This window comes from Dromiciops gliroides, chromosome 1 (assembly GCF_019393635.1).
Source record: "Dromiciops gliroides isolate mDroGli1 chromosome 1, mDroGli1.pri, whole genome shotgun sequence".
NCBI classification, from domain to species: Eukaryota; Metazoa; Chordata; class Mammalia; order Microbiotheria; family Microbiotheriidae; genus Dromiciops; species Dromiciops gliroides.
This window is the reverse complement of record NC_057861.1, coordinates 151,300,744-151,324,287: the sequence shown is the minus strand read 5'-3', so window position 1 is coordinate 151,324,287 and position 23,544 is coordinate 151,300,744. Positions and strand designations below refer to the sequence as shown.

The window sequence follows — 23,544 nt, the reverse complement described above, 5'->3', positions numbered from 1 at the left end:
ATTACCTTTCTAATGTTCTCCCATCAGGGACGGTGTCTTCCAGCTTCAGCTCTTCTAAACGCTAGAGCTGCAAAGAAACAGATATTGACCTGTATTTTTGGTTTTCATAAAAAACAAGCTGTTGTCAAAATATGGTAGAAACTTTCAAGGGCATCCTCAAGGTCAAAACTATTTTCATAATAATACTAGAATGTTTTCATTTCTAACATGTTAAATATCAATAGGTATAGCCCACATTAACCAAAGCTCTTAGAGGAGGGTCCAAAATAATTAAGAAGGTAAAAAGGAGTCCTGAGAACAAAGTTTGACAACTGCGGCTGCAAAGGACTGGAAAATATCAGACCCCAAACAATGGTATTCAACCAAAGATTAAGCAAGGCAGAGAATTGAGGAGTACCGATTTTTTAACATTTTTATTACACAGTAAAGAATACAACAATACCTGAATCATACTTTAAAGATTCACAGGTTGACAGACCATACATTACAGTCCAACTAAGGAAAAAGGATAAACAAGAAACCACAGTTCAGACATAGTAGACTTAAAAAGCTCAAAGAGTATGCTGACAAAAGCATGATGCCCAGGCCCCGCCCCCCCCAGTGTTAGTCTACCATTAACTTGTGGTACATGTCTGAATTAAGTATTGCACAACAACTTTTTTTTTTCACAATAATGTCGCAGAACCCAAAATAATAATAATAAAAAAATTACTTCAAATCTGCATTTCAACAGTCTCCAATTTTTTTTTTCTGTCCCTTGAGGAATTCGGACAACATGGAGTCACTTTCTTTCCCTAAGTATTCCAGACGTAGGCATGCTTTGCATAAGTAAACCAGCCTTGTAATTTTTAAATCCCCAAGACATGCACCTACACAAAAAAAAAAATCTTTAAAAAATTAAAAAAAGACAGGTGGCCCTGTCACACACAGTCTCATGACAGAGAAAGAGAGAAAGAGAGAAGAGTAAGAGACAGAGCTAAGAGATAGAGGACGCCCTATTCCTATCAGCGACCACCATTCAGTTATATCCAATGAAGTTAACTTTTTTTTAAATGTGTTATACCTACAAATTATACTCTCACAAAGCCTGTATATAAGTGACAAGCAAAAAAAGGAAAGTAACAAAAGTTTTTTTTTTTTCTTCTTTCTCTTCTTTAGGTTTATGAGGTCTGCATTGTTACCAAGAAGTGATATGGTTTGCAGCTGTATGAGCTTAACTTTTGGTATCCTGGTTCTTTTGTGCCCATTTGGTTTGACTAGACCAGTTTTTGTTCGCTACTGGTGCAAATATACATGCTGTCAGAGGTAGAGTGAAAGTTTTTGCCACTGAGGAGACTGTAGCAAAACAGGAGGAGAGGAGGAGGAGGAGGAGGAAGGGGAAAGGAGGAGTTGGAGATAGAGCTCAGAGTTAGGGATTTTTGTATTTGTTTTCACTCAGGGTGCCCTGAATTTAAAGTAATGAGACATACTGTACTAATCCTTATTTTATACACTAGTGTTAAGAGTAACAGTGCTGTTTCACATATATCACAGCTTCTAGAGATAAAGACATATGGGTATGACATACCTCATCTTATTTTATTTTATTTTTTTGGGATTATCTAAACCCTTCGTAGCCTAAAACATAGAATAGCTCTATAAGAAAGGACTGTCCAGTGTCACAAGCAGACTAGAAACCAGAGTGAGGTCAAATAAGTCTTGGGAGCACCATGATAAAAATATAACCCATTCAGAGCTTGGTTATGTGCTTTCCTTTCCGTTTAAGCAGGTGTGCTGGCAGATGGATTTCCAACATGGAGATGTATTTATTTGCTCATCAGAACTTTCTGAGTTGAAGTTTAAAAAAAAGGGGGGGAAACCAACTTAAGAGAGAAGAACACAGGAACAAATGCTTAAGTGTTCATATTCAATCAACTAAAGCCAAATCAAGATTCGGATCTCCTCTTTGCAGAGAGTTAGCAAGCCCTTTAAAAGAGTATCTAAGAGCTACGTGAAATTTTCGAAGGATAATGGATCACTCACAGAAATTTAAATAAATGCCTGGCATGTTTATGTATGTGGATGTGTGTGTATGTTGCGTGTGTGTGTGTATTTTGTGTATAACACTTTGTTCCCAGCCTTGAAAACTTTGGTTGCCTACACAGCCTACAAAATCGCCAACTTTCTTTATAAAGCACACAACCATGTCCTGGGCTATTATTTTCAAAACTAACAAGTAGTTCTGGTCTGGACCCTGGACAACGAAGGGTTAATGGATTCACACTATACCTTGCTGAACATGTTTAACCTGCTGATCATTTGGAAAGTATTTACTGGTGCTTATCAAAATTCCGATTTTGGTCCATCAGATCAGTCTTTGGCTGACTTCCCTTTTTGTAATAATACTGTATAACCTGGCATTCAGCAGTGTTAAAGCTGTCAATCTACACCTCAGCATTTGGAGCTCTAATTATTATTTTTTTTTTGAAAAATCAGAAATACTTAAACGACCTTACAGCGATATGCATGCACTGTCTTTTTTTTTAAAGTAGGATATCTTGTTATTTTATAAAAAATGTCCCTAATAGTGAATTTTGCAAAAAGGAAAAAAAAAAGAAAAAAAAGAAAAAGAAAAAATCCACCACTACTCTATGCTATAGCTAAACTTGGCAAAATGGCTCTAGCATATTTAAAATGACTTTGCTCAAAAAAAAAGCATGCCTAGGGAGTCTTTGTGACAGTGCAAAATACATTTATGTACATCCCTCTTACAAAAACACCAATGTTAGCATTCCATGAAGCATGCTCGTTTTCAGGAAAAAAAAAAATCCTATAACAGAGTGAAATAGCAGCTCCCAAAGATAGCTTTTTTTTTTCTTTTCTTTTCTTGAGGACAACCAAAAAAAGGTCTTTTTATTTTTAAACTACTAGAGAAATATCACTAATACATACAGATATAAAAGCAGCATAGAAAGATACAGGTTTCTCACCAACTAGGAATAAAGAGACTAAATGTGGGCATATGGTTAAACTACAATGCATCTTCACATTTGTCCAACACATTTACAAGAAAAACACCATTGGGAAACCTCACAGGACAGAAGTGTTTTAACACCAAGAGAACTACTATTTTTTTAATTAAAAATCCAAACAGGGTGGGGTTGAAAAAATTTGGACGGGGGCTGGAGCTGAAGCCACCATATATTTTTTTAATTATTATTTTTTTTTCCCGATATAAAATGAATGAGCTGGAATAGACCCGATTGTCTTACTCTGTGGAACCTTGCAAAAGTGAAGAAACGATGAAGGGTTATTGAGGGCAGCTGGCTGATGTCAAAGCTGCCAGAATGCTAATTAACTGCAGGCTGTGTCCCTTACTTATGTATATAGATATATAGATTATATATATATATATATATTTTTTAAAAGGAGCCTTTTGTGTTATGGCATTTTTTTCTTTGCTGCTGTATTTATACATCCCACTTCAAATCATCTTTCATTTTTCATTCTGTTGACCTGGATATTATTATTTCTTTTCAGAAACAGAAAAAAATGAACATCTGTGTCTCCTTCCAATCTGCTGCACATCTGCGCGTTTTGTAGCGGGTCTTCAAAGTTCAGTCAGTAACCCACGGACGCCATTCATCTTCTTGTTAAAATGTCTACTGCTGTATCCAATGCTCGTGCCCTTGAGGGTTTTTTTCTCTCTCTTTTTTTCCCATTATTGTTATAAAGAACATTGTGACTTTTTTTTAATATTAGCATTTTTGCTTTCAACAGCAATTAGCAATCTCTTGGTTTGCTGTTTGGTAAAGCATCTGTTAATGAGGTCATCTAGTTTAAAATCCCAGCTACTGGAAAATAACAGGGAGGAGGTCAAATCTATCATTGTGTTATATTCTCTGTTCTCTTTTCAGTTCTCTAAAGAAAAGATATCTTTGTAATCCACAAGAAGTCATTATGACCCGTTACTGGCCTTCTGTGTTTTTTTTCTTTTGTTTTGTTTTTTTTGTTTTGTTTTAGTTTTTACTACTGCTTCAAGATACAGTAAGTAAGTTCTCTTTTGCTGAAGTATTTAAAAAAAAAACAATTTTGAGCATCTGAGGATGAGGAATTGGTTTCATGTTGGTTTTGTTGGTTTTCCTCTAATAGTTCTGAGTTCATTTTTAGCGAGGAGTTGTGTCTATGGTGGATGGGGTGCCAGGGGTAGTTGACCTAGGAGTGGCTGCTGGTGGTGTGTCAATAGGGCTCCCTGCCCCACTGTTGGGAGTCACAGAGGAACTGACTGCTGGTGTCTCTCCCTGCTGTTGGGCTTGGAGGGTCTGTCCACAGATGTGATGGTGTTTCTCCCAGTCTTTGTGCTGGCAAAATGAGCCACAGTATCTTGCCGTGTTGCAACCACTACAGGTTTCGCTTGCTTTCCGACCACAATTCCAGCAACTCTAAAATAGACAAGAGGGGAAGAACATTCCATGATGTAGCTTTTTAAAAATCCACAAGCACAATAAAACCTGTGAAATACCTTGGCACCACCCCCACCCTATCTCTCAAACATCATCCACAGAAGTCATCTTGACTTCCTATCAATAATCATTCTGATATCTAACTTTCCCCCCTCACTGCTTCTCTTGTAGTGCTTTCCATTTTATTATTGTCAGCCCTTTACATATCCCCTGGAATATTTTTTCAAGACTTTCATTCAAGTCATCCAGCACCTGAAATAACCACAGCTTACATTATAATATGGAGATGATGCAACATTAGATATTTCCTATTTTCCTTTGAACTCTGTCCTGAAATTGGCTTTAAAGAAAATCTTTGAGACAAGCCATGAAATATCTTCATGCTTAGTTTTCCATGTTATAATTAGGTATTCAATACATCTTCACATTATACTATTAAGACTTTAAAACCACCCAGAATGTACTTAGTGTTTTTGAGAAACCTGAAAGACTAGGAAATGAAATAGATGGTGAGGTCTTTGATAATTTCAGCTGGGGGGTGGGGGGTGGGGAGCGCAGTGGACCCACAAAGAAATTGAGTCACAAATGTTCCTTAAGAGATCCCATTTGGCTCTTTTCCTGACAATCTGTGCGTCAGGCAGAATACTGATGACAGGTAGGACCTCAAGCTGCCTGTTGCTATGTCATGGTGAAAACAAGGAATATCATACTAGGCAAAGTGAAAGATGCCCACTCCCTTCTGTTTGTTTTATTATGTTCTATGGCTATGGGAGTAAAAGACTGTTTAAAGAGTCATTGAGAGCCTGTCAATCTGAGGCACTGACATTCTGCTGCAGTTCATCATCACCCTCATGACATTTTGTCAGTCAATAAAAGTCAAAGGGATGGATTAACACCAGTGGCTCCTAGCCTCTGTGATGTTGTGAATCCAAGGAGTCACACATATACAGAACACAAGAGTCATTCCCCTTTCAATTTGGACTCACGAGATGTGCCACATCCCATATTAGAGACAGCAGAAGATACAGAGATGAATAGGATCAAGATCCCTGGCCCTCATGGAGTTTAAAATTCAACTGAGAGATAACAGATTAGGGAAAGTGACATACAAAAGGAAAACAAATTCTAGGGCTGGTCATAAGAAAGATATCCTATTGAGCTGAAAGGGGAGGCCAATGAGGGAAAGTCTTCACCAAACAAGGCCTTAATGTATAGGTAGGACTCGGACAGATAGTAGTCATGGGGGTGGGGAGTGGAGGAGGAGGGGGTGGTGGACCACATTCTGGGCAGAGATAAGGCATAAGCAAAGTATATTTCAGAAAGAGGAAACCTCTTTCTGAAATATACTTGAGAATATTTTGAGAGGGGGCAGCTAGGCAGTGGATAAAGCACCGGCCCTGGATGCAGGAAGACCTGGGTTCAAATACAGCCTCAGACACTTGACAGTTCCTAGCTATGTGACCCTGGGCAAGTCACTTAACCCTCACTGCCTCCCCCCCCCCCCCCGAATATTTTGAGAAGTAAACAAGGCTTACTGATATTAGGACATGTATAGGAAAGCAATAAGGATAGTTGGACCCATAAAACAGAGGACCCAAATATCAGTCTGAGGAGTCTGGTTTTTACCATGTGGGCAATAAGGAGCAATAGAAGTTTTTTTTGTTTGTTTTTGGGTTTTTCTGAGTACGAGTATAATATGATCAAAATTTCATCACATAAGGAACTCAGGCCATAGTAGTGAAGAATGAATTCTTAGGCTTTTCTGGGTCATGAGCTGCTTTGTCAGTCTGGTGACTGTAAGTCCCTTCTCAGAATAATGTTTTTAAATGAATAAAATTAAATAAAATACAAATAAAATAAAATTACAAAGGAAAATTAGACTACATTATCAAAATATTTTTTTTTAAAAATACAAGTTCATGGGGGGAGGTGCTAGGTGGTGCAGTGGATAAAGCACCAGTCCTGGATTCAGGAGGACCTGAGTTCAAATTTGACCTAAGACACTTGACATTAACTAGCTGTGTCACCCTGGGCAAGTAACTTAACCCTCATTGCCTCGAAAAAACAAAACAAAACAAAATTAAAAAAGTTCATGGATGTCAGGCATGATATCTGCTCTGAAGTAATTTAAGACCCATTAAAAAATAAATAAATAAAAAGTATGACCAATGAGAATGGTTCTTAAATCAACTCATGAAAAATTATTTCTGGGTGGTATGAAATTCACCATGACTGGAGGTGCCAGGTCCCCCCATATCCCTTCCCTTGGGCTGTCACAGAAACTAATTGGGCCTATGAGGCAATAGGAAGGCCCACCCCACTAAGGGAACCCTCTCCCATTTACCTTTTCCCTTTATCCCTTTTCCTGCCTGGGGCTGCCAAGATTCCATCTGGGTTTCTTGACTGCTCACAGGGCTTGAATGAGAAGGGAGTCAACAACTCTATTCCTTCTGGCAAGATGGAAGACCACCAGGCCTTACCATCTGTCTTTCCTCTATACTCTGCAGACCTCCAGCACTATCATCTGACCTACTGACCCTAATCTAAGTACCCCTGGGCCCTGCCATCTGCCCTTAAGACTTCTTGGTCCTTCCTTCTTCCCTGCAGTTAATGGTTGTTTGGGCTTTTTTTTTTTCCCCTTTGGTTTGTTTGGTTGATTTTTTGTTTTGTTTTTAAATGTGTAGCCTCCTCTAATTAGAGTGTGGGCTCCTTGTGAACCAGAACGGTTCTCACTTTTTTTATCTGTAAACCCAGTGCTTAGCTTAAGACTTTGCACATATAGCAAGCATTTAATAAATGCTTTTTCATTCACTGATTCATACAAAATAGCTACGAGGAAGTCTGGTTGTCAATCTCACATAAAGAAAAAAAATGGAACTAAAATTAATAATTGTGACCGGCACAAACTGCAATTTTTATTCAAATTCAATTAAACTAAGCTTAAAAAAAATACAATCTCCAAGGAGACACACTTGATGAGCAGCTTTATTAATGGCAAGTTAAAAGTCCCTTCTTCCTTAAAATTAATTGAATCATGTTGTATTGATAATGAACACAGAGATGTGGATTTCTGCCTTCTCAAATGTCATCTTCCCCGCCTCCCACCTCCATACAAGTTATGACACTCAGTCCTAAGGATAAAGTTTGCTTCCTAGAGGTTTAACACTTTAGAAGAATGGCAGTTGATTCTGGAACAATTCCAGCAAATAAGTGAGATCCTAAACATCAGAAAAATCCCAATTACAGGACAGAGACCTAAATCCAAACCAGTATTTTAAAGAAATTAAATATTTAATCTGAGTCAAGTGGCTTCTTTAGGAAATATCCTGGTGTTAGCTCGATCCTTTCTTGGCAGAGGTACATTTTGGCAGATACAAGGGTGGTGACTGCCCAACACTCAATAGCTCCTTCAGATTGAAGTCAGATGTACACAGCATTCTCAATTTAAACTGATTAAACACACAGACTAAACCAGGTAATTACAAATGCATGTGTTGGCAGTTGGGGGAGGGAGGAGACAGAATGGGGACTTGCTTATTTTTTAAAGTGTTTTCAAAGATGGGAACAATTTTACAAATAAAAAAAGTGGAATTACGCCAAATACAGAAACAGATGTTTGGAGGTAGTTAAACTGTTGGGAATTCAGACTTCTTGTCTAGCGTCACCTGGTTTTGATTCTGGATTCATGGGCTCAGGTTAGTTTTACCTCGATAGAGTACTATCTCAAGTTTTTAGAAAACATTAATTTACCACCACTGAGACTAAAGTAGTTCTACATCTATTTTTTATTCACTTAATCTCATCTTTATGGAAGGTACAACAAAGACTGAGTAATTCATGTGATTTAGTGAAAACTATATTTTTATAACCCCTATAAGGCAGTGAAACAAACAGATAATGAATTTATCAGTCAATGTGTTGTTAACAGAATCTTCCATAGAGATACCCAAAGCTATTTAACTTATAAAAGCTTCCTGGAAAACTGAAAATTTAAAGGGGAAAAAAAACCCACCCCAATTTATTGTTCTTGGACTCAAACTAAAGCATCAATGTTTAAATCAGTGTGAATACTCTCCCCCATGGTGCAATTCTCATCCATCTCTTTGTGTAAATCCTCCAAAGAGGGTCACCCAATGTGGTACATGAATGGTGTGTTTAAACTGTCTAGCTATCAGTATTCAAAGTGCCGACATCACCAGGCCTTCTCCTTTTCCAATTATAAATATCAAGAGAATATCTTCTCCTGACACTTCTTGCACACATGCTATCATTAATAACACGATATGGCCTTACACTGCCAAGTTTTTGCACTACCATTTTAGGTCACCTACAGTTTCGATTCTTCTGTGATCATGCTGTTTTGTGATTCGTAACCATATGGTACCACTGGGAGGACATTAGGTAGTGTGAAAGAGATAGGCTTTTCGAAGGAGTTCAGCTTGAGATCACTGTAATAAGCACTGTGCAATTTCTCAACTGTAATCCTGCCCCTCCTTGACCTATTTATTCAATTCTGGGCCCAGTTTCTCTCTATTATACCTATTTAAGGCATGCATACTAATGGACTAATGGACTATGCTGCCCAGTCAAGTGAATCTTGTTATCTGGGCGACAAACTTTTTCCATACACTGTTCTTTTTTTTCATGTGTAGGGGGGGGGGCGGGGGCGGGGCACGACCTCTGGGTTAAAACAGGTGAGGATGTTTCAGTTAGCACAATGTAAGCCATAGAGAGGAAATCAGCAACATCTGAAGTACCTAACTAAGTATTAAGAAGAATATCCTACCCTTTGGAGTGCAAACTATTATACTGGATTCAAAGAGTTAACTCAGTGTTAGGTAAATCTGCCTTGACTCACTAGGGCCTTCAACAATAGGTATGTGCAGACCATCTTCCAACTCGAGTAGACACTAACTTGGATGCAAGAAAATATAAAGACTACTAACTGCTTTAAATCAGACCAAATCAAAGAAGGTTATATCTAGCTGTGATGCACCTACAAATCATATTAGCTCCTAAGTACTTTGCAGTTCACAGAAGTGACAACTACACAGATAGGGTAACATCAGTGAGAATGTCCCAAATCCTAGTAAAGGCAATATATAGCCCCAAAATCATCCACTTACAATAATTCCACCATAAATAGTTATCATGCCAGGAATGGATGGATAGTTCAACATTAGGAAACAATTAACATAATTATTCGTATAAAAAGCAAAAACAAACAAAAAACACCCCACCAGTCCAAATACCACATGATTAGATTCAGAAATGCATTGGGGGGGGGGAGAACTTCAACAAAATTTAACACTCATTTAATGCTAGAAACCCTACAAAGTTAAGACTTAAGGCAAGGTTGACTCTTTTCCCCTATTGTTATGATACAGTTCTAGAAATACTAACGATAGCAATGACAACAGAAAGAGATGAAAGACATAACCATAGGCATAGAACAGAGACAACTCTGAGACACAGGAAAAGAACTTATTGAAACAATGAAAAACTTCAGTAAATGAGCACAATACAAAATAAATCCACAACACCAATAGCAATAACAAAATTCAGACAGAAATAAAGGAAAAGGAAATCTCAAAGAAACCACAAAATGGATAAAACAATAGTCAATACACCAAAGCACAATCAAGCCTTACATAAATACAATAATAAACCACACTTTAAGATGACAAATGGTTTAAAATATTTGACGTGATATTCATTGCTCAAATCTGGGCTATGTCAATATTATAAAAAAAATTTAAAAACAAAAATTAATTTGCAAATTTAGTATTATACTAATCAAACTATGAAGTAGTTCTATGGAAATAAACAGGGGCGGCTAGGTGGTGCAGTGAATAAAGCACTGGTCCTGGATTCAGGAGGACCTGAGTTCAAATCTGACCTCAGACACTTGATACTTACTAGCTGTGTGACCCTGAACAAGTCACTTAACCCTCACTGCCCCATGAAAAAAGAAAAGAAAAGAAAAGAAAAGAAAAGAAAAGAAAAGAAAAGAAAAGAAAAGAAAAGAAAAGAAAAGAAAAGAAAAGAAAAGAAAAGAAAAGAAAAGAAAAGAAAAGAAAAGGAAAGGAAAAAGAAAGGCCTAGTCACTCATTGGGAATAAGGGAGAAAAAAGGTAGGAGTGACAAAAAAAAAAAGTACTTCCAAATGTCAATTTATATTACAAAGTGGTAATTATCTTTTTTTTTAAGTAGATGAAACAACTGAACTCAAGGACCAGTAACCTAAGAACACAAACTACTCAAAGAAGAATTCTCTGACAAGAACTGCTGGAAAAACTACAAAGTAATATAAAAGAAATTAAGTTTTGACTAAATCTTTTCACAGTATATAGCACAATAGCTCAAAATGGAAATGACCTAAATATTAATGGCTATTCTTATCACCCAAAAAGAAGAAAAAAAAATAGGATCAGATCTTTTCACAGTCTAGGGGAAAATTCTTTATGAGACCAAATCTATCATCAGAAAATTTTTTTTTGATTATATGAAATTGAAAAGCTTTTATGTAAACAAATCAACACAACTAGAATGAAAAAGGAAACTATCAATTGGCCAAAAAAAAGAAAGAAAGAAAGAAAGAAAGAAAGAAAGAAAGAAAGAAAGAAAGAAAGAAAGAAAGAAAGAAAGAAAAAGAAAGAAAGAAAACAAAACCCTATCAAAGAGCATTGATATATCCAAGGGAATTAAACACAAATATAAAAGAAACACTATCAAGTGATGTGAACAGTTCTCAAAAGAAATTCACACTGTTAGCAACTATATGAAATATTGTTCAAAATCACTAATAATTGAGAAAATGCAAATGAAACTATATCTGAGGTTTTACTGAACACCTAGAAAATTTGAAAAGATAACAAATAGACCACATTAAATGGGAAAAGACAGGTACACTAAATACATCCTTGGTGGAGCTATGAATTTGTTCAACCCCTCTGGAAACCAATTTGGCATTATGCTAAGAAAAGAACTAAAATGTCATTTGGTTCAGAAATCCCACTGCTTCCACATATCCTAAAGAGGTCAAGGATTGAAAAGGCTCCACATACGTTGAAATATTCCTAGCATGTTTTATTGTAGCAAATAATTGCTCCGCCTACCAAGGAACCATGTGACTAACTGAAATAATACTAATTGACATTATGTGGAGCTTCAAAGTTTTCAAAGCACTTCATATTTTCTCCTCTGAGATTGATCACAGCCCTGTGACATATGCACTAAAAGCAGTAGTACTACTGAGGAAAAAAGCGGGGAGGGGCATCTGAGGCTCAGAGAATTATATGAATGACCTACCCAGAATCATGGTGTAATTATTAGAGGGAGGATTTAAAACCAGGCCTTCCTGACTCCAAGACCATTCATTACTCTATCCACTTATGTCAAATAGCATCTCTTAAAAAGACTGACATTCTGAATAGAATGAGAACAAATTTTATTCAGCACAATTCTTTTTCATTGCTCAAAGGCACCAATTCCTCAATTGTTAATCATCTCTTGGAGTTATGGAGGATATGTATAAAATGGCCCAAGTTGCAAAATAAATTGGAAAGAGCCAAACTGTGAATGAGGGGGGACAACAATAGAGTCCAGGTCTCCTAGAATGTACCAGAATGAGCTAAATACCTAAGGTTCACCTACTTCTCAAGAAATGTGAAGTGAGGGCCTGAGTCTTTTTGTACTAAGGCATTACTCAGATTCATGGATTAAGATCTTGAAAGAACCTTGGCCAAGTCACTTAACCCTCATTGCCCTGTGCAAAAATAAAAATAAAAATAAAAAAATTGGGGGGCAGCTAGGTGGTGCAGTGGATAGAGCACCGGCCGTGGAATCAGGAGTACCTGAGTCCAAATCCGGCTTCAGACACTTAACACGTACTAGCTGTGTGACCCTGGGCAAGTCATTTAACCCCAACTGCCTCACTTAAAAAAAAAAAATCTTGAAGGGGACCTCAGAAACGATTACTTTACTTCTCTCATTTTTTTTTTTTTACTCCTCTCATTTTAAAAAGGAGGGAGCAGGTATAAGTAGTAAATGGCAATGTTTGAACTCAGCTTCTCATACTCTTTCCAGTATACAATGTTTTTCTTCACACCAGTTACTCTCCCATTGTTCCTAAAAGAAGGTCATAATGCTGCAATTTCAATAGCTCATATGTCTGAAAGTAAATGGGGCCTTAAGTTTAGGCACAATAAATAGCTGCTTACAAACTATGGTCAGGGCACTGTATCCTGAGACCCTTTTGGGACCCTGGGTTAGGGTGCTACAGTGTTGTTTTTTCCAAGTTAGGGCTCTGCTGAGGGTGCCTGAACTTGGGCTAAGGCTTCTGCCTTCCTAGACAAAACTGGCCTTATTGAAGCTTCTGGTTATCTTGCACCAAGCCTATGACTTTTAATAGGCAGTACACCTAACCTATAAAAGAGGAAGACATGTAGGTATGTCACAGGAACCCAATTTAGCATCTTGCTGAAATTTTAGTGAAATATCTTATTTGAATGTGTATTCCCAAAGTATACTCCCCATGGAATTAACTTTCTACTACTATCAATAAAATGGGCATTTATTAAAGCACTTACTATGTGCCAGGCACAGTGCTAGGCATTCATATTATCCACATAGAAACAATTAAACCATCCTTGTTCTCTGGAGATTGCTTGCAGTTCCTCCTTTAAAAAAAAAGACTCCTAAAATAATCACGGCTCACATTTACACAGGGCTTAAAGATTCATCAAGCAACTCTGTGAGATTAGGTAGGGCAGGGAGAGATCTGGAAACTGGGACCCAGAGAGATTAAATGAATGAATTCTATTTCTAAGACATTGGTCTTTCCACTCTCTCACAGTTGACTGAGTAACAGACTACTACAGCAATTAGCTTATTTGGAGGGAGATAGATGATCGACATGTATAGTTTGAAAAGGCAACTTCTAGGGTCAACTGCAGCTTTGCAGCCAAATCATTGCTAAGTATTTGGCTGCTCTTCAGGATTAGCATCTATTTAGGAACTGATTATTCCATATTTCAATCAAACATGAGTAATTCACACTAATTACCCATAGAACAAAATCAGGATCAACTCATTGAAGAATTTAAGGATACTAGCAAACTAGAGTCTCCAGAGCCAACAAGTCCTCCCTTAAGCTCAAAAGTCAAACTAGCCATTGTGTGGTCCAACTATGCATTCATCACATGCACAAATAACTAAGACTTAATTCAAATATTTATTAGGTATCTGCTGTATGTAGAGCGCCATGCTATTTCCTTTCTAGAGTATACAGTCTGATAGACAGACATGACATACATACATATGTATATATGTGATTTTATATATATATACGTACACACACCCACTAATTCTTCAACACATCCAGATTTTCATCAATACATTATGAATGAAAATGGGTACAAAACATGGCAAACCCTGAGTAGACTGTGTTTCATGACACCAAAACCTATTTATTGTCTCATCTTTAAAAAAAAATTTTTTTCTATTAAAAATCTATCTCTACCTTCCACTTCCCACAATGAAAAAGAAAACAAGAAAAATAAAACCCTTATCTATATAACTAGTCTAGTAAAACAATTGTTTTCAGTCATTTAATAGTGTCCAATTCTTTGTGACTGCATAGACCATAATATCCACAGGGTTTTGTTTGGGTTTTTTTGTAAAGATACTGAAGTGGTTTACCATTTTCTTCTCCATTTTCCCCACTGGCCATGTCCAAAAAACGCACAGCACAATTTGTACCGAGTTCATCATCCATCAAGAAGTAAGTAGCATGTTTCATCATGGGTCCTCTGAATCATGGCTAGTCATTGCATAGACAAGAATTAAGTATTTCAAAGTTCTTTGCCTTTACAATACATTATGAATTGTCCTCCTGTTTCTAACTTATTTTACCCTGCATTTGTTCACATAAATCTTCCTATAAAAAAAAGCTGTCCTCTTCTTCATTTCTCAGAGCACAAGAGAATTCTATTACATTTGTATTCCATGATTTGATTCTTATCAAGTTTCTGCCTCGAGTCTTTCCTGACTCTAAACTATCTTCTACACCACTGCCAAAGTGCCCTTAAGCATACATGTGACCATGTCACTCCCCTACTCAAACTTCAATGGCTCCCCACAAACTTCCTGGATAAAATATAAACTGTATTTAGTGTTGAAAGTCCATCAACACCTAGAGCCAACGTAATTTTCCAGCCTCATTCTACATTACGTCCCCATGTGTTTAGCAATCTAACCAAGCTGGCCTTCTCTCTTCATCACACATAGCACTACACCTCCCATTTCCATACCCTTGGTACAAGCTTGACCCTTGCCTGGAATATACTCTCTTATCCTTAGCTCCAGATTTTTTAAAAAGTCCTTTAAAGTACCGCTCAAACACCACCTTCTGTTCCTGATTCCTCCAACTGCTAGTGAACCCCAACTATCTTGAATTTATTTTCATTTGTTCTCTTTCCATTTATATATGCATTTTTCCTCTTTTAGAATGCCGCCTTCTTGTGAATAGTGATTGTTTCATTCTTCTCTCTCTCTCTCTCTCTCACAGTTACCTATTAATAAATGATTGATGTATGTATACATATGTCACTCTCATATATATACACACAGATATATATACATATATGCACACGCACACATACATACATACATAGAGAGAAGTTATTTATATATGTTTAATCTTAGTGCTATACGATATGAAAACTCTTTTCCCCATGGTTCTATTTTAACTTCAAATTGCCTACATTGGGTAGGTTTGTAAGGGCCTGACCTGTAAAGTTCTTCAATGCCAAGTCTAAAGAAGTCATCTATTTCCATGCAGTTTTCTGCAGTCCCTGGAACTCACTGGGTACCACTCCTTTGATCCTTGAAGTATGTATAAATTACCTGACTTTAGGCCACTTGTTCTCACTATCAGGACTTAGCAGCCTCTGGCAATGTTAAGGAGATATATTTGTTCAATGCGGCTATTTCAGAAGGGCCACTGAATTGCCCTTCTTTGGTAGACTGCTAAGCTCATCTCTTTGTAAATGGAGGCTGGAAGGTGACAGACAGTTTTACTACTGCATGTAGACATCAATTTGGCGACTGAAAACTTACAGCTGTCTACTGGTGTGGTATAGTTTATCTTTGGTTATTTGGTTGAGGTCCCACTTCCAATCAAAGCAGGTGGAACACAAAGTCAATCTGAAAGGACACCACTCCTGTTGCTACACAGGGGTAATTTATGGGTTACTTTGTTATTCACAATCCTTCTCAATGACTAATGGACTACAGACCCAAAGCAAGCTGGAGAACTAGTTTAAAATCACCAGGTAGGTAGTTTAATGGAAAAAGACAAGTAATTTTAAGTAGAAAAATAAAATTATCATGTGAGAGATGAAAACGTTCAGTGAAGCACAAATTGCTGTCAGTTTTTAAGGCTTCCTATAATCTGGCTGTTGACTTTCCTGTTCAAACTGCATTTCTCATTGATCCTACATACTGGCTTTTCACAACACTATGGGAAGTAGATTTCATCTTCTGCTTTCCTTGACCTGAGCCCTACTTGCTCATGTTTGCAGGGTTCCATAACATCATCCTTTTCCTTTCAAATGTAGTAAAAGTCATTTGGAGAGTGAAAACTTAACACTTTGCTTTTTTATACTACTCCACAAGTTTTCAAAGTGCGTTTCGTATACTTAATATTCTATTTCAGTCCCATGATAACCCCCCAAAGCCTACTTTGCAAATTAGAAAACTCGGTTTTCTAATAATAATGATATTTAGGTTTTACAGAAGGAAATCTAGGCATTTTAAAGGTGATTTTCTTCTAGCAAGCAATAGGTATATAGTTTATGAAACTGTACTTCTTACGGTACTCAATTTTAGGGTACAAAATTTTCTTCTTTCCTTTGCTAACTTTGATTCCAGTAATCAAATAATTGGGCAGCAATATGTGCAGTGGACAGAATGCTGGGCCTGGAGTCAGGAAGACTCATAATTATGAGTTCAAATCTGGCTTTAAACACCTGCTAGTTGTGTGAACTTGGGCAAATCACTTAACCTTGTTTGCCTCAGTTTCCTCAACTGTAAAATGAGCTGAAGGAAATGGCAAACCACTCTGGTATCTTTACCAAGAAAATCCAAAATAGGGTTCATGAAGAATTGAAAATGCCTGAAAACATTACTGAACATCAACAAATCAAACAATTATCTACAAATGTAAGAATATCTTGCCTTCTACACGTTCTTTATGAAAATCATGCTTCCTATGGTTGTGGTTTGCAAATCCTAAGAAAGCAATTATTTAGTATGTTGATAAATCACCACACAAAGGGCATAGCAATATTAAGTGGGAAGGGGATCAGAATAAGCATTTAGATACTACCCACTATGTGCCTGGCACTGTGTTAAGTGGTTTTTAGGAAATTTATCTTATTTTATAACTTACATTTAAAGTTCTTAAAGTAAACCTTGAAAGATATCTGTAAGTCATGTTCTCCTAACACAAAGAACATCAGCAATATTTAAGTGACTTCATACACAAGGTGCCATGACAAACAGGGTACTAATAAGCCTCTTAGAATATATACATTCTGTTTATCTGCTTTCACTATCCCCTGAGACTGTTTATTTAGTCCGATTCCCACTTTTCTATTAGGTACAGGCACTTAGCAAATGGAAAAGAGGTATAGGCATCTATCAAAATATAAGTAAAGTACATGCCAGCAAAGCAGTATGGGTATGTCTGGACCAAATGACAACTACTGGTCTAAGCATCAACAAAAATAGCCCTTAAGAAAAATGAAATGGGACTTAATATCATCCAAGGAATTAGACACTAAATTTTGCAGAAGTCATGCAGAATGACTGCGAGAAAGAATAGTTCAAAAGATTCATTTATTAAGCAAACATTTTTGATTACGTGCTGAGCAAGGTGCTAGATGTCCTAGGATGCGATGACAAAATAAACAGTCTTTGCCTTAAGGAGCTCATATTCTTTTCAGACCACCTAATTCTTACTGAAGGTTCCCAACAAGAAAAAAGAATCATGATGCAGAAATACTGAGGGAAAAAATTGTGATCTTCTGCTTCTTCAGTCACTCTATAAACCATCAGCACTAAGAAATAATGTCATGGAGGTCACACAGCACAGGTTTTAGGCTCTAGGGTTGGAAGTGACCTTACAATTCACCCAGCCAAATTCCCTCACTTTAGAGAGGAGGTAACTGTAGGGCCTGGAGGTGAACTGATTTGTCCAAAATCTCACAACTAGTAAGCTGCAGAGGCTGAATTAGAACCAACAACCTCTGACTTCAAATGCAGAGTCCTTTTTACACTACACAACACATGGCTGTGTATTCTTTTGCCTGTATTTTGGGGTTAAAGGAAATCTATGAACCCTGAAAGTAGATACCATGTTACTTTGACAATGCAAGAACTTAATTCACATTATCCTCTGAGACATTTATTTATCTTTGGAATTGTGTCCTCCAAAGACTTTTAATATATATAATGATCTTAAATATGCCCATTAAAGTGATGCTATTTTAATAACAATGACACATATCAGTGATACCGCTATAACAAAGAGCAAAACATTTCTCCTCATACAAAGATGTTAATAAAAAAATAAAAACAAAGTTCTTGAATATCTTAGCTACAAGATGCCAATAAAATTGAATTTATGTCTGGTTTAATTCGGCAATGGAATAGTCAGTAGTTAAAGGGTAGATAAACTTCCCCTCGTCTCTCTTTTCCTGAGAAACTTTCAGATGTTGAAAATCAATTCCTTTTGTCTCCTTGTTATTCATCTGCTAAACATTAAATAGAAACTCTGGGCATCTCATGATCCCGCAGGGTCTTTCATCTCTAGAGAAGCCTGGTACAAATTAAATCCTTACTCTCTCTCTCTCAAATTATAGATATGTATTGTAGCAGTCCATTGATTTATCAGCTCAGGCTTTTTGCTAGTTCAGCTTGGTGAGACTAGCTAATCGTAGTCTTTTCACTGAAGCTGCTACTTCATGGGGATTCTGAGACTTCAACTCTTGACTACAGCATTTTACTAGATTGCTCTGATTATTTTACAAAATATTAAAAAAAGAAAAGCAGTCTCATGCACTGTATTGTACACTCACAGTTCCTAGGTCCTTGTGATAATGCCATCTAAGCAATTAGCTGTGTTTTATATATAAATATATAAATCACTGTACAAGAACAACAGTTTATGAGAGTAATATTTTCTGATGGCAATATCCTACAATGAAAGGATCATTGTAATGGTTATTACAAAGAATATGGAAATAAAGGATGTGCGTGAGATTGCTGGGAAATATTTAATTGAAGTTAAAATGTTATTAGAGTTAGACTAGAGGGACCTTTTTAATGAAAGTTCTTTTTGTATACCAATTTTAATATTTCATAAGGCTCCCCATTTTTTCCAGGTCTTCATTTAAAAGAAATGAAATTTCATTTTACCCCAAACACTTCAGTATGAGCAATAACTGTATTATTCTTTTAACACTAACTTCCTGTTGCATATCCTGCCATATGTCCCTCCCTCCCATACAGAGATTTCAAAGCTTCTTGTCTTTCTCAAGTCTACAGGGAGGTTTACCATTCCATTCCAATCTTATTCTTTATCATTCTTTCATTTTTATCTTCTCCCTAGCAGATGTTGCTCACTACACCCTTAAGCTCACATATAATCCCTGTAGCTGACATAAAACATCCAAATCAAGGAAAATTTTCATCTTCAGCACTTGATTCACTTATCTTGTATGAACCTGGTACTATACCAAGCATCTCTATTATTGGATTCCCTTTTTGGTATGAAGACATACACAAACACAGAGATCTAATCTAGATTGAGTTAATAGATGGAAATCTATGGAAGTTTACCAAAATTCAATCTTATCAAGACATCCATGAAACACACAGAAAAATCTTAATTTGTGAACAAATTCATCTATTATTTCAGATAGATAACAAAAACAAATGGCAGTCAGTATTTTGTCTTTGATACCCGTATCCAAGTTACATGGTCAAACTTTTTCAAAATTTCAAATACGCCATCAGGACAAGTTAGGGAAACCAACACATATTTGCATGTGTGCATTTGGATACCCAAATTCAAGCTATGAAAGATTATGTTAAATTAAAGCTTCTTCTCTTCGAGGCCTTGGGTAATGGGCCATTTTCAAGGTTCCAACTAAAGTCTTACCTCACTTGAATCTTCCTGTTGGTTGATAACGGCCAGGGCATCCTCAGCGGCCTGCCTCTTTGCTTCTGCAACTGTTCGCTCCATCTTGGCTCTCTCTGAAGTGATCATGTCATGGGCCTTCCGCTCTGCCTCTGATACAGCCTTTTGCAACTCAGTCATAGCTTGACGTTTCACCTCATTGACTGCCTCCTCTACAAAGAAACAAAACCCCAGAGAGAAAGTCTGCAAATCAGCCCAGCAATTTAGATTATAGCTATCTATGAAGGAGTACTATGCAAAACATACCGTGAGTCATCTGAGGGTTACACATTTCTAGCTGGTTCAAGATTCCACACAGCCCTAAAAACTGAGATGTTCCCTTGAGTATTCTCAAACAATCCTGTGAAAAGCTACCAGAATTCCTCTGTGATGTTTTACCCATTGGATACATTAACTTATTTTCCAAACACATGAGCATTTTTTCACTCTATGTGAAACAAAAACTGAGTTCAGTTTTTGGTCAATAATATCAATGTTTAATCTCCCTAATTGAGCTGCTTCAAACTTTCTAATGCATCAGTTGCCTAGAGTAGGGAGACTAATCTCCAATAAGCACTTGTTATTTCTTGAATACAAAATTAACATGTTATTAAGGGACTCCTGGGGAGTCCCTCTGAACTTCATATCTCTGATTTTGAAATTTTTATGTTACTAGTATAACAACATAACAATAACATATAATAATAAAATAACAAGTTGGAACATTTTCACATGATAATAGTTTGTAATTCTTTTGAGAACTGTTTGCTTATATTCCTTGACCACTTGTCTATTGAGGAATGCCTTTTACTTATATATATTTCTATTACTTTTGTGTATGTGTATACATACTCTTAGCAAACTTTTTGATGCATTGATTGGTTTTGCTGATTTTCTCCCTTTTCCTCTTTTTCTTTAATTTTTTTTTTTATTGTATGAGATTGGCTCTCTGGGAAAGTAAAGGGGAAAGTTTAGGCAATGTAAAAACAAAAATTAATAATATAATTTTTTTTAAATAGCCAGTTTGTATGCTTATCAAAACAGAGGTGAAATATGCATAAATTTATTTATGTGTATATACACACCTTAACACACATCAACCTATGTATATATGGGGTTTCTAAGGTATATATGTGTGTGTATGTATGTATGAATGTATGTATGCATGTTTGTATATATAATCTCCTTTAAAACCCACCCCAATTTTTCTGCTAGTTTAAGAATGAAATAGAGAATACTAAAAGGGTAACTCATAATAGCAATTAGGTTAATGCAGACCTTTTAAAGAAAATCAATGATGAAACAGACAATATAGCTTTACTTCTTCTGTAATCATTTCCTGAGAGTTATTAAGGGGGAGAGGGTATACACCATGTGGATGATAGGAAGATTTTGAAATTTATCACTGCTTTCTGACTTACCATTTCCATTTTCAAATTTTAAATACTCATTTCCCTACTCAACCAAACACCTACATTTCCTTTAATTAACTTGCTACATCACAATGGACTTTATCACAGCATTGTATCATAGGAGAAAATGTTCAGGTTTTACATCTTTCATATCTGACTGAAAGAAAACACAAGCTGTCAAACTTGTTATTCAGTTTTAGATATAGAAAGAGTGCAAAGATTCTACTAACGTACAATCATACAATTGACAACTACAACAAGTCATTTCCCTTTTAAAAAAATTAACTATTCTAATTAACAAGGGAAAATATCTTCCCTCTGAATTAGTTTATCTAATTTTCATCTTTATTCAAAGCAAAATGACAATGATTAATTGAAAATTTAATAAGCAGTAATTATTAACTTGGCAAACGTAGTACCAATTAACACTCTATTAAAACTAATTATGACATGTTTCATTCAAGTGTTTGCACTTAATTGTTTCACCCACTTAAAAAGCACCTTAATTAAATGTTCTGTTTAATTAAAAACATAGATTCCTAATAAAAATGTTTTACTGTAGATTAAAAATGTAAGAGTTACAAGTACTCCTCTAGTTGCCTAGTTTTCTGAGCTTTGTTTGACATACCTACAGTTCATAGCTTATGAAATCGTCAAAAACCATCACCCAGCAATCAGTTGCCACAACACTTGTAACCTGCTTTCTTACAGCAGCATTCTTTAATTATATTATCTAAACTCATAAACCTAAAGGTATGAACAATTAAAGGGCACTTATTCTAACTAAAGCATGTTTAAAATTATGTTGGTTTTTTTTAATGTGATCTTAATAATGGAAATTTTGCCAAACCAGAACATTACCAAAAAGCTGAGGGCATTTCTTCACATCTCCACTCATTATCCAAGCACAAATGAATTGGATGGCAGGGACAAAGAAGGGAAGAAGTAACGGGGAGGGGGTTGGGGGGTGGGGGAAATACAGGGTTGAGGGAAGTCCTACTCTTCCACTATACAGTCAAGGCCTAATTTACTTTGAATATTCAAGGTGAATTAAAATTCTATCTAAGTGGCAATACAGGACAATAATTTTTGCTTACGATCAAAGCTGCAGCTTGACTAATTGTGTATGCAAATCAAGCAATTTATATTTAAATTATGCATTCCTATTCTAGTCCCACAGGCATATACAGATCAGCAAAGAGAATTGGTAGGACATTGGCAAGGTGCTTGAATATTTATTACCAACTGCAAACATTCTCTGATCATTTGAAAAGAAATATACAGAAGAAAACATACAGATGCAATTTTATAACTATCTTTATGTGAGATGCCTCAAATTTTATAAAGACTTTTTATTCTAAGGTTTGGTTTGGAGGTTTGTTTATTTTTATTTATTTTTTTTTTTGGAGGTTTGTTTATAAAGTTGGGAAGAATCTGGTCTACATCTAACTCACCATTTGGTAAAATTTCAATTTCCAAAAACAAAAGTATGACATGCTGTTTTCCATACGTAATAAAATCTCTTGCAATTTCAATTTTATGTTGAGATAGGTATACTGGGTATGAATTCAAATTCAATGCAAATTTGTTTTATACTTTATGAAAGCTTTTTGATTCAATGTTTTATAGATGCATTAATGTGAAGGTATCATTTATACTTTGCCCTAAACTTAAGGAAGGTATAATATTCCTACTGCAAAAAGTTTGAAGTTGGGTTTTTCTATGGTTTTATAATGAAACATTCCAACCTTTTTCTCTAAACAATACAGAATGCAAAAATAAACAGACACATGTTTGCATACAAATATACATTCCTACATCGAAGGCTTTAATAGTATGGGTGAATGCCAGGTATGGGGAAGGGTCACAATTTTGTGTGAGAGAAATTAAATGACTTTCTTAGGTTAGTCAACTGGTAATTGTGCAGAGAATTCAGATCTAAGCCTTTCTGACTCTTTTTTCTAATTTCCAGTCCTCTACACTGTGCTGCCCTTATAGGATTTGAATTGAAACTGGAAAGCAGAACTCAGACTTGTAGGAAGGAGAGGGGAGGAAAGTCACCACTCAAACAAGACCCCAAATTGGTTATTAAGCTCAGAAAATGAAACTGAGAGGTGGCATGACATCTTGCATAGAGTCTTAGACTTGGCTTTGGGAAAACTGGAGTTTGAATTCTGTCTTTGATACTTAATACATGTGTGTGACCCTGGGAAAAGTTATTTAATGTTGATAAACCTCAGTTTCTTCATCTGTATAATGGAGACAATAGAAGTATCTACCTTATGGATTTTTTTTCTGAAAAATAAATAATATATTTCAGGAAAAAAAAAGAAACCTGCTGAGAAATGAATCTAGTAAATAGTGGACAATTGAGAATTTTTAGTAATTCCAGACCCCCTTATAATTATACTTTATTTTAAAATATGAGAATTCCTTCAGGTTTT

At 36.2% G+C, this 23,544-nt stretch overlaps 1 protein-coding gene across 6 annotated transcripts in view; it reads right to left on the bottom strand.

Moving 5' to 3' along the window:
• Positions 1–394: 394 nt before the first annotated feature.
• RUNX1T1 (RUNX1 partner transcriptional co-repressor 1) overlaps positions 395–23,544 on the bottom strand; it is a 178,396-nt gene continuing 155,246 nt past the window's right edge. For all 6 annotated transcript variants that reach the window (XM_043976910.1, XM_043976908.1, XM_043976911.1 and 3 more), the window contains 2 exons: positions 19,671–19,861; positions 395–4,421 (listed from right to left, as the gene is read on the bottom strand). In XM_043976910.1, coding sequence (XP_043832845.1) covers positions 4,146–4,421; positions 19,671–19,861 — 467 coding nt within the window. In that variant the 3' untranslated portion in view covers positions 395–4,145. The remainder of the gene's footprint in view (positions 4,422–19,670; positions 19,862–23,544) is intronic.